Here is a 17647-nt window from a genome sequence, read left to right as displayed (position 1 = left end):
AAGAAGCTAAAGGTAACCTCGCTGGCACCTGACCAAAATGACCAATGAGGAGACAAGATACTTTCAAAAGCTGGGAGGAGGGAGAGAAACAAAGGGTTTGTGGGTCTGTCTATATTCTGTCTTTGCTGGGGATAGACCAGGAATGGAGTCTTAGAACTTTTAGTAAGTAATCTAGCTAGGTATGTGTTAGATTATGATTTCTTTAAATGGCTGAGAAAAGAATTGTGCTGAATAGAATAACTATTTCTGTCTGTGTGTCTTTTTTGTAACTTAAGGTTTTGCCTACAGGGGTTCTCTATGTTTTTGAATCTAATTACCCTGTAAGGTATCTACCATCCTGATTTTACAGGGGGGATTTCTTCATTTCTATTTACTTCTATTTTTTATTAAAAGTCTTCTTGTAAAACACTGAATGCTTTTTCATTGTTCTCAGATCCAAGGGTTTGGGTCTGTGGTCACCTATGCAAATTGGTGAGGCTTTTTATCCAACATTTCCCAGGAAAGGGGGGGTGCAAGTGTTGGGAGGATTGTTCATTGTTCTTAAGATCCAAGGGTCTGGGTCTGTAGTCACCGAGGCAAATTGGTGAGGCTTTTTACCAAACCTTGTCCAGGAAGTGGGGTGCAGGGTTTTGGGAAGTATTTTGGGGGGAAAGACGCGTCCAAACAGCTCTTCCCCAGTAACCAGTATTAGTTTGGTGGTGGTAGCAGCCAGTCCAAGGACAACGGGGGGAATATTTTGTACCTTGGGGAAGTTTTGACCTAAGCTGGTAAAGATAAGCTTAGGAGGTTTTTCATGCAGGTCCCCCCATCTGTACCCTAGAGTTCAGAGTGGGGGAGGAACCGTGACAGCCTCAGACAGTTTAAACCGGCTACGTTTTCCGTTGGGATTGGACCGGAACGTTCGTTCCGTTCCGAGGGGACCCGTCGCCCCAGCCCTCCCCTGCTCACCACCACCGGCGCACACCAGCCCGCCCTCGCCCCGCCCCGCCCCAGCCAGCCCAGCCGCGCGCCCTCACCGCCCGCTCGCGCGCCACCCAGCAGCCCCGACGCGGCGCAGCTGTCAGCCGAAACGGAAGGTGGGTGGTGTGTCCCGCACGTCATATGGGCTGCCTGGCTCCCATTGGCCGCCGAGCCTCACCAGACTGAATGTTGTTCCCGGCGCCGCGCGGAGGCTCCCTCCAGCCACCGTTCCGAGGGGCGGGGGCGGGGGCCGACTCTCCCTCTGCCTCCGGGGTAGGTCGGGAGCGGGTAACGTGACATCGAGGCTCGCGGCTTATAAACCTTTCCCCAGCCCGCTGCGGCGGCCGGACGGGACGGGACCGTGAGGGAGTCGAGCAGCGCCCCCGCAGGTGGGAGCCCAGCCGCGGCAGGTAGGCGACCCGGCAGCCGCGGTGCGCAGTGCCCCTCCCCCCAGCACTGGAGCTAGGAAATGGGGGGGGGGCGGCTGCCTTGTCCCCCCCGCCCCCAGCGCGGCTCCTTGTCCGATGGAGGAGGGAGGGGCCTGCCGGGGTAGCGCCGGAGCCGCCTAGTGGCGGGCACTGACCTGCGGCTCTTGCCCCTCGCGGGCACGTGCGGCCCGGGTCCCCTGCAGGGGCTGCGCTGCCTGCGCCTCGGGGGGCTTGGGTCATCCGGCCGCGCCCGCCTGCTTGCGGACCCCGCTCTCCCGGGGATGCCGCCTGGAGGCGGGTCAGCCCTTTCCGGCCTGGGCGCTTGGCCCCTCGCACCCCCCTGGGCTGGGGAGGGGTCTGGGGGTAGCTTGTCATCCTGGGGCCCCGAGGGCTGAGAGCCGTGGGGCCGGGGTCTACACCAGGCTGCCCCAACGCTGCCTGTTCCCCTGCCCAGCCGGGTGTAGCGCCCTTGACCTTATTGTCTGAGGTGCCCTGGGGGTCTTCCCCCCCTACCCCTGTGTGACATGTGATGGATTCAACTGCAGAGACGTGGCTGCACCATCTGGCCTGTTCTTGGCCCGGCCACAATCTTTCTCTGACTTTTGGCAAGTCATTTGACATCAGTGTTTGATTCTCTAGCTGTAAACAGAGTCTGTGGGTGTTGGGGATCTAAATTAATTTGAGCTCCTCAAATGGTAGGTGCCATAGACATGCAAAGTATTATTGCGTGTGTGTACATGTGTACACATGCACACAAGTGCAGAGGATTTAGGCTTTGGGGCACTAATAGGCACTCTTCTGTGTGTGTGTGTGTTAGGATCCTGATGGTGAAGCCAATGCCCAGATTAGAGAATTGCACCTGGAGTTGTTCCTGCGCTGCTTCGGGAAGGCATAAAAACCAACTGGGGAAAACTGCTGTTGGACTGGCTGCCAAGGTGGGCGAGATGCTGAGCTCCTCGGTCTCAAGCTCTCCACTGACTTTGGTGGGTCATGGAACACGGACCCCGAGCACTTCCAGTCTCAGTAGCAGCAGCACCAACAGCCTGAACTTGAACCAACACCTGGTGCAACGGAGCTTGGTGCTCTTTGCTGTGGGTGCTTTCATGGCACTGGTGTTGAACTTACTGCAGATACAGAGGAATGTGACCCTATTCCCTGAGGAAGTCATTGCCACTATCTTCTCCTCTGCCTGGTGGGTGCCCCCTTGCTGTGGGACAGCTGCAGGTGAGTCCCTATAGGTGGCTTGGTCAGCTGCAATGTGAGAAAGAAGGCACTGGCATGGGGGGGGGAGGGTCTGTGGCCTGCATGTTCTGGGGTTTGGCAGTGGCCACACTTCATGTGTATGTAGTTGGCATGACATCTGGGCTTGGGGGGGAAATAGACTTGGTCCAGCTTTCTCCCACAACCAGGAGAAAACTAATTTCATATCTGGCACAAAGTGCTTCCTGAGCTTAAGCACACTCTTTACAAGGTGATGTGCTTCTCTTTCAAACTGCCTTGATGTGTATTTGAGGTATGAATACTCTGTTCAGCTGGCCAATATTTCAGCAGTGTTCTGGGGGAATTGGATACCTCTCTACACACAGCTCTTTAGGGCTGAGGTGATTTCTGCAGGCTGTGGAGTATAGGGTTTTTCTCCTGGTAGCCTAGAGAAGCTCTCTCCACTTGTTGCAGAGTATTGGGGTATATCCTGGGTGTCCTGTTGTCTGGCAGGACTGTGAACAGTGCTTAGACCTAGTGCAGCAGCAGGCATGGCTCTCATTACTGCTTGCTGTCTGATTGGTTCCCCCTGAAACTGGTGAGTTGCAAGGTTCAGTTACTATTGGCTGCCTGAGTGAACATGCCACAGACAGAGAATCGAAAACAAGGAAGTCACATGTCAGTGGGGAATGAGGGAAGCCTTTCTGGCTGCCTTCCCTGTTCTCTGCCTGAAGCAGTGCTACTGCCAGCAGCCACAAGTAACCACCAGAAACTGAGTTCTTGCAAGCTACAGCACAATTTGTAACAAAACACACAATGAAAATAAGAGCCATTTTGCTGTTTAATTGGAACAAAAATGGGCCGCTGACTTCAGTATTGGTACTAATAATCTAAGTCCTGCTTTTACTGTACATCTAGTATATACAGATGGCACTGGGGAAAGGATGGGGAGGGAGATGGCAGGTCAAATTAAAAACAAATAAATAAAACCAAGAGATGTTCCCATGACTTTTTTTTTTAAAACACAAATAGAAGAAAAATCTTAAACCTTCCCATGTAGCATCTGCAAGCCAAACGTTATAGCATTGTGCTAGTGCATTAAAGTAAGAGTGAAAATCTGTAGACTCTGGCTTGTGGAAGCTGGAAACACTGAAAACACCATAACCTGTGAAAAGGAACTATGCTCTTTAGAATTGTTTTAATAATCCAAGTAAAGCATTATTTGCAACATTGACAAGAAAATTTCCTTCTTAAAAACATACCTTTCAATCAACCTTTAAATCTAATATGAGGATAACAATTATAGCAGATTACATACAACTTTATTTTCCAACTCTGGCCAGGTATAATCTCACAATCTTATCATTCTTGTAAGAACCCTCTGAAAATGCAAGGTTTTTTTTTTTAAACAGAGCATTTGTCTTGGTGAGTAAGTGTATATAGCTGAGTGCATCATCATCACTGATAGACCAGAAGTTTTCTTCAGCAGGACTAGATTGTAAGCTTTCATTTGAGTTTTGTGCTTTCTGATCAGAGGATGCTCTGTACCACCTTAGAGCCCTGGCCTATACTATCCAATGTCCTATCTCCAGCTGTCACCATCCCTGATGCTTCAGAGGAAGGAGATTTAAAACAAACAAACCCCCTCCCTAGAATACATTTGGGGTTGTGGGGTGAGAGGGTGTCACTTCCTGATCTTTGCAGGTGGCAGGCTGGAATGCTGAAGCATGATCTTTAGGAAGAAGATAAGACAAACTAGAAGTGAGCCCCAGTGCTATTGAGACTTGTTCCCTCCCATCACAAGCAACCTGGTCATACAATTGCACTCATAAATTTGTCCAGCTTTCTTAAAACTAAATAAGTTGTTTGCTCCCACAATTTCCTTGCTTTGAAGGGGAGTAGAAATGGGCCATTCTAATCCAATTAGTATTTGTCACTCTGTCACAGGCTTTCAATCTTGGAATCCTGTGTGGGTGGTTACATTGATCTGTTTGTGGGTGTGCTTTGCATTGGGGCATTTGAGTTGTATAGGTGGCAAATCAACTTTTGAAGAATTGTGGCAGTTGGACCAAGTAATCCATTTTGCGCATTTTGCTCCCTCATATCACTGACTCGTAACAACAAATTATTGTTTGTAAATTAGGTGTACAATAAGGGTGGCAATTGGTTGTTACTTCTGTCAGTGGTCTAGTACTGCTGGATAGATGTAGCTGAAAGGCCCTGCTGTTGCATGGGTGTAATTGTTAAAGTCAAAATGGGTGAGAACTTAAAAAGTGGATAGTAACAGATTATGAATCCCAGTGATGACCAAACCTGGTGATATTCTAAACACATACATAAAAACCCATGCTTGCAGCTGTTTCCATCACTTCACACTGACTCAGACATTTAAGGCTTCAGAGTGACAATCCTGAAATATTTTTTTTTTATAGCTATATGAGGGGAGAGTTCCTCTGCCCATGGTTTAAGTTCAGGCAGGTATTTATGGTCCTGATCCAAAGTCTATTGACTTCAGTGGACTTTGGATCAGCCCCAAATGTAAGATACCTGTAACTCAGTCATGCCCATTCAGTTGTCACTGGAGGGTGTCTTGGCTATACTGGATTCTTGAAAGGAAAGAAATATTCCACTCTTCACTTTAATTTAAATTTTTGGTAATGTCATTCGTTGACTCTGTTATGTAACAGGTATCCAGCCGTATAGATACAAAGTGAGTATGAACTGTTACTCTTGGGAGAAGGAAGTCCCTTGACTCTATGGACTTGTCTTCTCTACTGTGTCAACCTTACTTCTGTGCTGGCTTCAGAGCTGGGCAACCACAGAGCAGCTGTCTGGGTGCCCAGCTCTGAAGGCAGCACAGAAGTAAGGTGGCAATACCGTGACAAGCCCCCCTCCTTATAATAGCCTTGTGACTCTATTTTGGGTCAGGCCTCCCAGTTTAAGTGCTGTGTACTTTTACGCTATAGATTTCACAGGGGAGACCAGATTTCACTGTCCATGATGTTTTTTTAACAACCAAGAATTTAGTAGGGCCCTACATATAAAGTGATGAGCCTAACTGCTTAAAAGGCTTTGCCATGCACTTATTTGCTAGACTAATATTGAAATATTGTATAAATTCTATGTACAAGCTGTCTCTATTTCATTTTTTACAGCTGTTGTTGGCCTGCTGTATCCCTGTATTGACAGCCATCTTGGAGAACCACACAAATTCAAGAGAGAATGGGCCAGTGTAATGCGATGTATAGCAGTTTTTGTTGGTATTAACCATGCAAGTGCTGTATCCTTGAACTAGTTTACCTTTTTGCATGTTTATTTAAATGTTGATTATAATGAACCACAGTAGCAAGTTTGTCTTAAGAGTCTGTCTTCCCATTCATGCTTGAGTGACTTACACAGGTAAGACTTAATGCTAATAGGAGAGACATGGTCATAGCTTACACAACAGTTGAAGAATTGATACTTATTACTAAATACGTATTTTTAAAATGGATCATATGCTATTCTCTCAGAATTGTAATTTGAGTTCATGCCAACTGAACTGAGGCAACTGTTAAACTTAAAAATATGACCTTTTTGCTACTAAAATGGTCAATAAAGATGGGTTTCTCACCCATGCAAACAGCAATCTCAGAAGTTACTAGTAGTCACTTTCCTGGCTGGATGCTTATTGTACTGAAATTCTTAGAATAGCTACTATTCCTGCAGAAAACTTAAATCCACAGAAAGGTGGGAAAGTCTTGGTTTTATAGCCCAAAACTTTAAAAATTGGGATTCCTTAATCTTTGGGTACTTGGTATGAGCAGCCTTGGCCTGATCTTCATGGTTAAGTGCTCACAACTCCAACTAAAAGTCAATAGGCTCTCTGAAAATGAGCTCCAAGGTCTCTCATTGGGCATCCAGAATTAGTGATCATTCTTAAACTGTCAACTTCCATTTCTTGATGTCTACGTGAGGTATTAAAGTTTTGTCTGAAACCTGTTTCTGTAGCTTAAGTCTTTAAGGAATTGTCCTTAACTTTCTTATCAGAAACTGGATTTTGCAAATAACGTTCAGCTCTCCTTGACTCTAGCAGCATTGTCATTGGGTCTTTGGTGGACATTTGATCGTTCAAGAAGTGGTCTTGGTCTTGGAATTACAATAGCCTTTCTAGCCACTCTAATCACTCAGTTTCTTGTATATAATGGTGTTTATCAGTAAGTATACACATTTAAAACTTGAACTCACCTGACTTCTAGAGAATTCACTTTTTTTGTAAAATATAAAAATTACAGTAACTTCAGATATAAAGCAAAATATTGAACTTTGAAACCTAAAGAATATAAACAAGTGTAATGCACTATTCCTAAAACAAAGGCAGGGCCAACCATGTTGGGACATAAGACAGTGGCATCGCAGCATGCTGCCATAGAGGATCAGTCTTGATTGTGAGCTCTTGGAGAAAATGGTACTAAAAATAAGCTCAGTCCTCTCTCCCTCTTCCCCGCCCTCCCCCCATTGACTCTGAAGTGCCATTGACTGGCCCCAGAGGGAGGGGATTGCTAACCTTCTTTGGCTGGAAGCTGGCCTTAACCCAGCGTAGGGCTTTTTTTAAGAAAGATGAGGATTATTTCCTCCTGTTACTACTTTTTTATGTGGGTGGAGGGGAATTCTTTGCATTACTGTTATGCTTCTGTACAAGACTATGGGACTATTATGCTTCTATGTAATGGAAATGTAATGTCTTTTTTTCTAATTGACTAATTTTTTACTTTAGGTATACATCGCCGGATTTTCTTTACATCCGTTCTTGGCTACCATGTATATTTTTCTCAGGAGGCGTGACTGTAGGAAACATAGGAAGACAACTGGCTATGGTAACTGTTGTATAATTAGTATTTGGGTATTCAAAAGGGAAGCGTCCTTCGTAGATGTTTGTCCATGGAGACTGCCTGTGAGGACATGATTCATGAACTGACTAGTAAGCCTTATAGAACCTCCTCCCAAGGGCTGAAACTTGAGCATAGAGATCTGGCATGTTGTCACTGGGATGGAATTCTATAGTATTCATTAGGACTAGGCTCTTTCTCCTAATCTGAGTTCTTCCAGTGGCAATTTGAATCATACTGGGTGTCATAAGCCTGATTGGAATCTTAGTATTGTGAAGTGCAGGATCATAGGAGAGATTCTGATGCCCCTCCGCTGACTGTCTTAACACTTAGAGACTAGAAGTTGTGGGGAGGGTAGAAGGTAGAAAGACACTGGGGAGGGAAACCTGCTTTTTTTTTTTAAAAAAAAAAAAAAGAAAAGAAAATTCAGTTTTTCATAAAAGTGTTGCCCTATATAGCTTTATCTTCATCCTACTATGAAAATACATGGTGTCTTTCTCCTCACAAACATGTAGTTCAGGGCCTACTCCTGCATAACTGTAATTTCACACATGAGGTGATTGTACATGCTGGATAATAGCCTCATATACTTAGTTCTTAAATAGATCTAGTAGAAACTTGCTTTCTTTACAGCACTATTTAACATTTAAGACATTTTGTCTTGCCTATGGCTTGCACATCAGCTTAAAACCTGCTTGTCAAATGTGTTCTGACATTGATGGATAGTCCTAATTAATACTGCATTGATTTGGCTTCTGTCTCCTTAGCCATAATTCTCTGATCCTGGAAAGCCTCCTCCACTTGACTCTCTCTGCTACCCTGCAATGCTGATGTGATTGAGGTGTATAACCTCTCCCAAAAGAAGGGCACAGGGGCTTTCAAGTACATGAAATGTCAGGCTCAATGTTCAAGATTTTAGTAAAGGAGTAGGGGAAGCTGTTGAATGGCATGTGTGTAACACAACAGGCCTCTTATCTCATCCCTTCTACCCTAGCTCTCCAAGTCAGTGTTGGAAAACTATTGTCCTGTTGGTGTGAATGGGGTCATAGTTCAACATACCTTGTAGTATGCTTTGCTACTGAGGTGCTGAACTTTACTGACCCCATCAATGCCTTTGGGACAGTAGTTTTCAACACTGGTTTGCAGAAAAGCCAGGTTAGGGAGATTGTTTGACCCCTTCTCTCCAATGTCAAACATCAATTTCTTTAGTGTACAAAGGGCCATAGGGTCTGTTACTGAACTAATGAGGGAGTCTTGCAGTAAAGAGAGGAAGAAGAAAGCACAGTGGAGGTCACTTCCCTTTAGAATTTTGGGGCAAATTTTGAGGCTACTCATTTGACACCTGGTCCTGAGTCCCATGGCTATGTTCATGCTCTCAAACTTTTCAGTCAGTATCAAAGTTTGCATGAATTTACTTTTTAATGTGCAAGACCATTAATGCAACTTTAAAAACCTGTAACAATGTAATCTGTCTCTGCATATATTTTAGTTAGGGTAAGATGATGCTGAACACAATTCAGATGGATAAGAAGAAATGAGAGTTTCTAAAGGGGTGAATGTGATATTGGTTCTCTAGTGATAAATCAAAAGCCTAAACAGAAAGATCTGTCAACTCTCTCACTGCTTTAAGTGCAAAATGGATCTTTATTATGGAAGTACCAGTTGCAACCCTTTAAAGGCTATACAGATATTGATGTGTTTATTTCATGCTGCATTGTGCAACATCTTTATTCAACAGCTATGATAAAGGAAGTTAGTTGCCTTTGTTCAGATCTGGGGCGGGGGCAGATCAAACTGCAGATATGTTTAGGAGAATCTCCCTTCACACTGGTAATACTACTTAATTGGCAATGCCGACTAATTACAGAATCAGGGAGGTTGTCAGGAAGAATTCCAAAATTAAAGTTCTAGAAAGAAAGGACAAAACTTGACAGATGTGTTGGTGAGGAGTTACTGTAACAAATGCTATCTGTCATTACCAGAGCTGGTAATTTTCCACTGGAATGACTCTGGAAAACACTGTTTGTTTTTGCAAAATGGAAACTTTCTGCATGAAAACTTCAATTTTTCCCAAAAATTCTCTTTTCTATGGAGGAAAAATTAAAATGACAGCTGTCCACCTGGGAAGTGTTTGTCAATTTCACTCCCTTCCTGCAGGGAGAAATTGTTCAATTTCACTAGCCTTCTAGGCAGGCAGGCCGCCAGCAAGCTGAAAACTCCATTGTAGTTTTCCTAAAGCAGAATTTTTCTGGAAATTCCTTCCTTTGAAAATATTGCATTTTTTTACTCATGGGAAGAGATTTCCATTTCCAGCCAGCTCTTATTACAATTTTGAGTAATCCATTATCACTAAAAGTTGTTATAAGAAAATGCAAGAGGATAAACTGAAAATGGAATCATGTAACCTGTTCCACTAGATCTTCTCTGATGCTTTTTGGATGATATCAATCTTCTGCTGATCCTGTGTGCCTCACTGGACACTTAACACCCTTGTAGTAAACAAGAATGGGAGATGGTACAATATTGTAGTTTAAACTAAAGCTGAACAAAGTGGTATTACTTTGTAACAGTGTTCTCTAGTCTATATCTAGGCAGTGAGCCAGTTAAAAGGTCTTGAAATCCTACAAATACTTGTGGTAGATGCTTTTTGGCACTGCTTAAAACAAAAAGCTGTACGCTTAGTTCTTTCAGTGGAAGAAAAGTTGCTTTGTTTGCAATCTCTCAACTCTTGTGGTCTGAAGAAATAGAATGACCTTCATAAATGTGGTTTTGGATAGAAGCTGCAGTTTGACCTGCTGAGGAGGTGTACCAACCCATGTGACTATCTACTGCCACACACATTGACACTATAAGGCCTCTTCTCCACTAACCAGATTGCTGTACTGCATGCAAATAGCTTAAACATCTTATGTAAAAGCTTGCTCTTATTTTGAAATAATTGGACTAGGCACAGGTATAAGGGAGTTTAAAAATCTCTTTCTCTGTTCACATTCTGGACCAAAGGAAAATTGAAAATGAAGGCTTGAGTCTCTGCTGCATCACACCTTTGTCTAGTCACTTATAAGGGGTGTGTGTGTGTGAGAGAGAAATTCTACCAAATCAGAAAGGTAGCATTTTTATACCCACTTGTCTAGTTGTTTATATGCAAGCAAAGGTACATGGCAATGATGGAGAATCAAGCCCAAGGCATGTAAGCCTTCACGGGTCTAGAGGTCAGAACTGTACCTTTCTACACTTCCTGATTACTCTAACTTGTAGAAGAGTGTCTTCCCTTCCCTCCCCTCTACTGTATGTTTTGTCAGGTGAAGGCTATACACTGTGAGGTAGCTCCAGCTTTCTGATTACTGGACTCCAGAAGATTTAATAAGTATTTTGAACATGTGTAGTGTTATAATTAAATGTGGTGACAACCTGGTACTAGGTGAAGCACCTTAGCCTCAGGCTACAACCACCCCTGATTTCTCTTAACTAGGCAATAATATGGTTTCCAAAGAGAAGCTGCCGCCAGTCCTGCCATGTCTGGAGCTAGTTGCCTAACCAAAGTTGGAGGGCAAAGGCTCTATTTTTGTATTGCTACCATGTTCAGACAGCAAAGGAACTAAGAGAAATAAAAATGCACCCTATATGTATTGTATTTGCTTGGTACCTCTGGAGTATCTAGATAAAGTTTTTTTTAAAAAAAAAAAATCTAGGGTGTTACACAACAAAAAATGGTATGTCTTAATCCTAATCTACAGCATCTGTGATTTTTAACCTACCACTGATGACTGGTGTGAACTCCAGGCCCTACCGCAGTCCATGATAAGTTTCCCTGTCTGGTTCATCCTCTCTCTGTTGTGAAAAATAAACATTACTGTAGAACTGTTCTTGGTGAATTACTCACTTTTAAAATAAATCTGTGTGAATAGGTACCTGTCACAGTCTAAGACAGTTTGTGACCATGTAGAGCCCACACAAGTCCCCTTCCTGGGATTTGGTTGTACTGGCACAAATTAACACTAAGATCAAAGTTCATCTTAAACCTCTTCTCTGCCTTGGCTGCTCCTAAGGTTCTGCCTGCTGGACTTCTAACTTCACACCCTAGTTTAACTCTAGAGATCCATCAGAGTCAGAAGAACTCCAGCATGCTTACTGCCCACTAACAATGTATATGGTTTCAGTCAAACATAGATTGTTTCTCACTAAGCCCTTTTAAAGTGTAATAACCTACTGCAGAACATGGCATCCTATATATCCATGACTTGACTGCTGTGGCTTTTTGCACTAAAGGTTGACTATGTTGTATAATGAACGTATCCTAGAGTGTTGTTTCTATTGTGAAACTTCACATTCTTTCTGTAATTAAGTGGACTCCTCCCTTTTGCTGAAACTATTTCCTTTGAAAGTCCCATGTTGGACATGGCATGCAAATCTGGCTGCTTTTGTTCAGCACACAAGCTGTGGCTCTATTCTGTGATTACCTTGCAACAGTAACATGACCACATGACTGAAGTTTCATAATATAGTTCACTCTTAATAGGGCTTTCAGCCATAGACACCTGTCCCTGTTTGCTTATTGGGGGGGGAAAAATGGTACTTTTGCCCTCTATTTTGAGCACTTGGGGTTATGAATCAGCCACTTTTCACTTAACAGTAGTTGTTAAACCCCTAAAATAGTGTAAGCCCTCATTATGCCTGTGAACTCCTACCTGCGTCTTACCTTGAGAAGCATTTGTACTGAGCTGTTACCAGCCTTACAGGGAACCTACCATTGCATCTTAATGTGGCAGGTAGCTGGGCAGTGCTAGAGTCTAGCCTGTGGAACCCATTCCACTTGACATCCCTCACTTAAAACAAACAACATTCTAGAACAAATTCATCCCTGGCATGAGCAAGTGCAATGGGAATTTTGCCTACTTTAGTCAGGGCTGAATTTGGACCCTTTCCCCCAAAAGTGTGGGTTCATGCACATAGCTAGGCTGTTAAAACATGTTCATTAGTCATCCTCTGTCCACCTCTACTCACTTATTGAATTTATTCTTGCTGTATCTTGTCACTAACCAAGGTTGTGAGCTCTCCTAGGGTAGGGATTGTATCTTTATTTGTACAGCACCTAGCACAGTGGGGATCTTATCCCCCAACAGGAGTTTCTCAGTGCTAGTGTAACTGTGTATAGGAGACCTTCTTATACTTCCCCATAAAAATAACTTTGTAGGGCCCTTGTCTCACTTGTTGCAGGAAATTGGAAGGTGTGTAAAATAGGGAACTGCATGACGAGGATGTACTCCTGGTTAAGATTGCTGAATGTCACCCTAGGGAATTGGATTCTATTTCAGCATCTGCCACAGAGTTTGTAACACTAAACAAGTCTTCTAAACAAACTTCTCATAGGTAGCTACTCTTTTTTTTTCTGGGTGCCCAGTTTAAGACACTTCGGGCCTGTCTTGCAGAAGTGCTGAGTGCTCACAACTACCATTCAAGACAACGAGAGCTGTGTTTTGAACATGTCAGGTGTTATAAAATGCTAAATACTCTGGGAAATTGTCATGTTGGACACTTAAATTAGTTGATATTTTTGTCAATTTAATCCTTAATCTGTGTGCCTCAGTTTCCCATCTATAAACTGGGGGTACCACCCTCTCACCTCATGGGGGTGTTGTAAAGATAAATTTATTAATGTTTGTGGTGCACTCAGACGAACACTAAAAAAAGAGCCTGTGAGGAAATGAAGAATTCTGAATTCCTTAAAGGACTTGGATCATGTGCAATAATTAGGGCCTGGGGTCACACATTGAGTGATGAAAATAAAAAGAAATATTGAATCACTACCTGCTAAGTGAGCACTATCTGTCTTGTGCACTGAATGAAGCAGATTCTGATGGGGGGGAATGTAATCATGTAAAGACTATTATAATGAATACACACAAGGGGAACCTTAAATTTGGCACTTCCTAATTTGAGTGCTTTATTTTGCAATATTAACATTAATAGTTTTTTGTGCTTAATTTTAGGATGTGCTGTACAGCACTTCTGACTATTATAGTTTAAATCAGTAGTGCTTTGAGATCACTCTTAGTTTCTGCTAATAGAAGCCCCTTAAAGTACTCTATCTGAAGCATAATCCTTTTACTCTTGATACTGTTAATATATACATTTAATTTGGCCCTAAAGAGGAAAACTTACTAGGTTATAAACAATTGCAAACCCAACCTTGGTTCCTTTCACAGGGGTATGTCCATTTTCAACACTGACATTCTATGTGCATCTTGATCTCTCTATTTCAGACTGCCTAGGTTTTAATCTTCCTGGATTACTGTCTGGGAATACTTTGCATTCTGTGAGAACAATGACCTCGAGGACTCTTACTAAAATAGTAGGGGACCACACTAATAATCCTTTGGTCATGTCTTCTGGAGATTTGTGGCACAAGCTCTGTTCCTTGCAGTTCCAGAACTCCCATGGACTGCATTGTTCTGGGTGAGCAGGCCATACAACAGTAGGGCCATGTAGTGTATGGAATCAATATGCAGTTTAACTCCATCAGCAGCTAGTCAGTTTTAGACATGAATCCCCAAGCTAATCCTTTGAAGACAAACCAGTTATGAAGTGCAAGCTATGTCAAAACATCCAAGGATTTCTCCATCTTTGTACAAAGACTTGCCCTGAAAACTACATTGTTTCCTAGTACAAATATTCCCCTAGAAAGCTTGGTCATGTACAATTGTTTCATAACCCATTTCAATATAGTTAACGTTTGGACGCTACCCCAGAGCATAGATTCTAAGGATAAACTTCTCAGAGAATGTTAAATAATGTTTCCCTGTTATTGTGAGATTTACTGCAAGATACTACCTAAATATGCCATTAGTTGTATTCTTCCTTGACACAAAGTTATGTTTCAAGCCAAAGTTGGAAAACAGTAAGCAGACTTAAAGAAAAAATTGGGGAAGAGTCTACAACAATGGGAGAGAGTGTCAGAACACTACAATGTTAAAACAGAAATCAGTAAATAAGTTTTGACAATGAGCAATTGACACAGACAGTTATTGTCAGAATAATGAGATTCATAAAAATGAACTCAACTGGGAGCTAAAGCAGATTTGGTGCATTCTATTAGTCTTTAATAGCAAGTCAGTTCTACCCAATTCATTATATGGATAGTTCTGTTGTCACTACTTCTGTAGATTGGAATATGTGGCCTCAATTCCGGAAAACACTGTTGAAGTCGGTGGGATTTAAGTGCAGATACATGCTTAAAGTTAAAGCAAAAGGGTTTTCCTGAATTAAAGATGGATGTACTTCTCCCAAATTGGGGTCTGTATAACTAGCTATAATGCTGTATTAAAACTGATGAGAGTTCATTAAGATGGACTATTCTCTGGTCAAAGTTCTGAAGTATTAACAATCTATTCTTAACAATTGTTTTGGGGGAGCGTACTCTAAATGCTACTTATTAAACCTCATTTTTGTAAGCATTAATATGTAGCGCTTATAGTTTAGGTCTAATGAAACTTGCTGTACAATGGGAAAATATCCTTCCCATTTTCAGATGGGAGAAATTAAGACAGAGGTGAAGTGCCTTGTCCAAGGTCACACAGCACATCAGTAGCAGAGCTCAGATTAGAACCCAAGTTTTCTAACTCCCAGGCCAGTGACAAATATAAAGGTCCAAATTTGTTCAAGTTATTTCAATAATTTCTAAAAATACTGGAAACCTTTAGTACAGTAATGTGTACCTCCCTAGATAATGTAAGTCACACAACAATAGAATGCAGTATTGTTTACTGTATTAATCACTTTTTTCTTTTTTTTTTAACCACAGGGTATTCCTGAGAAACCACACACTGATTAGATCCTTGGAGCAAAAGACATGGTGCCAGTATGAAAACAAAATTAAGAAGATGTGTTCTTGTTTTTGACTGAGGATTATTTTTTCTAAATCTATATGGACTCACTGCACAAATGACTTGTGAAAAATATTAATCCATTTTGGAATAGCCAACTGAAATTAACTGCTTATCTTGAAATCTTACCTTGATTTACTGCATAAGCATTTGTGCCTGGCTGTTCTCTCGAAGAATTTAACATCAAGTTACATACAGCAGTTCTAGCTAGGTGGCAGTTTTCCAATTACTAGATTCCAGTTTCAGTTATTGAAGCAGCTGCTATATTTCAAAGCCTTGAAACTAAAATTTAATTATAAGCTCTTGTATCAGTGCCCAAAGGAAGTAGATTGATGGTGCTTAAAAAAGGTGAAGTATGGTTTAATAGGAATAGTATTTATCCAAATCTTTTTTTAAAAAGGGTTGTTTAAAAATAAGCGATCTAAATTAAATTAAAAGCATTAGTGCAATGCTTTGAGTTGTATGAAGGAATCATGCCCTTACTTGTAATGCTGCATTGCATTTTTGAAGTAACTTAATATAGAATCTATAAATCATTTCAGAACAATAGGTGAATTAGACAATCTTGTTTAACGCAAACTGCATGAAACAACTAAAAGCCCCAATTCTGATAGTTTCATTATAGTTCATCTGTCTGTTTAATACTTCTGTCTGTATCTTGGCCAAAATCTGGCCCCAATTCAATAAGGTACTTGAAGTGTGAGAGTGTGCTTGCTTAAAGGTGGGTATATACCTTAGTATTTTAGTAAATCTGGGCCTCAGATACGCTGAGCACTTGCAGTCCCACTGCTACTAGTGGGAATTGCAGGTGCTCAGAATTTGACCCCTATCTTCCACTAAAGGTAATGAAAATACTTGTATTTATTTCCTGGGGAGTGGAATTGGGCCCTGTAAAGAGCAGATTATGAGCCTAATCTTGCTTCCACTTTAGTCAGTAAGAGTTTTGACTGAATTCAATGGAATCAGGCACTGACCAGGATTGTCACTTACTGTTTAATAAATGAAGCAGTTATTAGGTTACTTCTCTGTTCAGTTTTTGGAGAGATCACCACTTTATTTTTTCACAACCCTATAAAACTTGCAATCTGTGATTGCCTTGTAAAAAAAATAGTGCTTATGTCACTACATTGAACATTTGGTGTTTCTAAATATTTAGTTCTAGTGAGCACAATGTATACATTTAATAGCTTAGACCACAGTAGACTTAAATAGCAAGTATTAGGTCTTAAAATGAAAGTGCAATGTACAGTAAAATCTGAGCCTTGTATTCTCTTCAATATTCATTGTTTCTTATGATATATTAAAGAGAGGGGTTCTGACTTCATTTCAATGCTGCATGGAGGAAAAATTCAGCAATAATTTAACTGGCAAAGTTAGCTTATTGTTGTGCCTTCATTGAACCCAAACTTTTAGAAATACTCCAGTTTTGTGGTTATGATATGCTTGTATACTTTTATGAATTTTCCTTTTGTATTAAGCAAGTTTTGTTCATTTCCAATCTTCTGTATCTTCAGATCTAGCCTGTGACATCTGTTTAGAGGCTTAGCCGTCAGCAAAAGGAACATTGAGACTAAATAACAGTGTTTGTAATTTTATTTCCTTTTTGAGGGAAATATTAACACTTTGGTGCAGACTTGAAAATCCTGAATTTGAAGGGAAGGGAGTAAACAAAAGTAAAATTGCCTTCAGCTTGAAGATTAGCACAAAGGCTATCTTAAACTGAGCCCAATTCTGATCTTGCTTTAGTGTAAATCAGTAACTCCATTTGCTTCAATGGAATATCACTGGTATAAGGGCCTTTTACTGCAAACATTTATGATAGGAATAACTATAGATAGTCAAATTAAGCTCAGTAGGACTACTGAGAAAGTTATGTGCATAAGTGCTTGCAAGATCAAGGCAGCAAGGCCTGAGATCAGGATTGAGCTAATTCATTCAATAAAATGGCTGACTGTGCTATTTGGAGAAACCCGTTAAGTTGGAATAACTGTTGTTACCAATGTCAATGCCTAAATAATCAGATGTGATTAAAGGGCACAATGAGCTGTAAATATATTTGATCAAGACAGCAGTAAGTATTTAAGGTATTTTAAAAGACCAACTAAATCTGTATGTGTTAGAAATAATGCAGCCAAAAATGTAAGTCAAAAGTTCAGTTTTGCCAATACTTCTAAGTATATTAACCAAAGTGATCAGTTGTGGGAGAGAAATTTGCACTATTCAGGATTTGAACACTTAAAAGCTCATTCTTACTGATAAGTTTTCAGCAGTGTGTTTTGTTTTACCTTTTTATTATTAAAGGTTTAAG

The 17647-nt window shown here is 41.5% G+C and overlaps 2 protein-coding genes across 4 annotated transcripts in view; one reads left to right on the top strand and one right to left on the bottom strand.

Moving 5' to 3' along the window:
• Positions 1 to 1271, bottom strand: part of LOC311515334 (uncharacterized protein) — a 12367-nt gene extending 11096 nt beyond the window's left edge. Inside the window, exon 1 of the mRNA XM_084618325.1 lies at positions 1139 to 1271. The gene's annotated coding sequence lies outside the window, so the exon portion shown is untranslated. The remainder of the gene's footprint in view (positions 1 to 1138) is intronic.
• On the top strand, positions 1112 to 17647 carry INSIG1 (insulin induced gene 1). 3 transcript variants are annotated; one of them, XM_084618324.1, is made up of 6 exons: positions 1112 to 1233; positions 2206 to 2612; positions 5744 to 5868; positions 6618 to 6784; positions 7345 to 7444; positions 15258 to 17647. In XM_084618324.1, the coding sequence occupies exons 2-6, from the start codon at positions 2213 to 2215 to the stop codon at positions 15285 to 15287; spliced, it is 822 nt and encodes a 273-aa protein (XP_084474450.1). In that variant the 5' UTR covers positions 1112 to 1233; positions 2206 to 2212; the 3' UTR covers positions 15288 to 17647. The 3 variants fall into 3 exon arrangements, with proteins under 3 accessions (XP_084474450.1, XP_084474448.1, XP_084474449.1); XM_084618322.1 differs by having other exon boundaries at positions 1217 to 1370; XM_084618323.1 differs by lacking the exon at positions 1112 to 1233 and adding an exon at positions 1271 to 1349.

Source organism: Lepidochelys olivacea (genome assembly GCF_965140295.1).
Source record: "Lepidochelys olivacea isolate rLepOli2 genome assembly, chromosome: 2".
In the NCBI taxonomy this organism is placed as follows: domain Eukaryota; kingdom Metazoa; phylum Chordata; order Testudines; family Cheloniidae; genus Lepidochelys; species Lepidochelys olivacea.
This window is presented reverse-complemented; position numbering and strand designations above follow the sequence as displayed.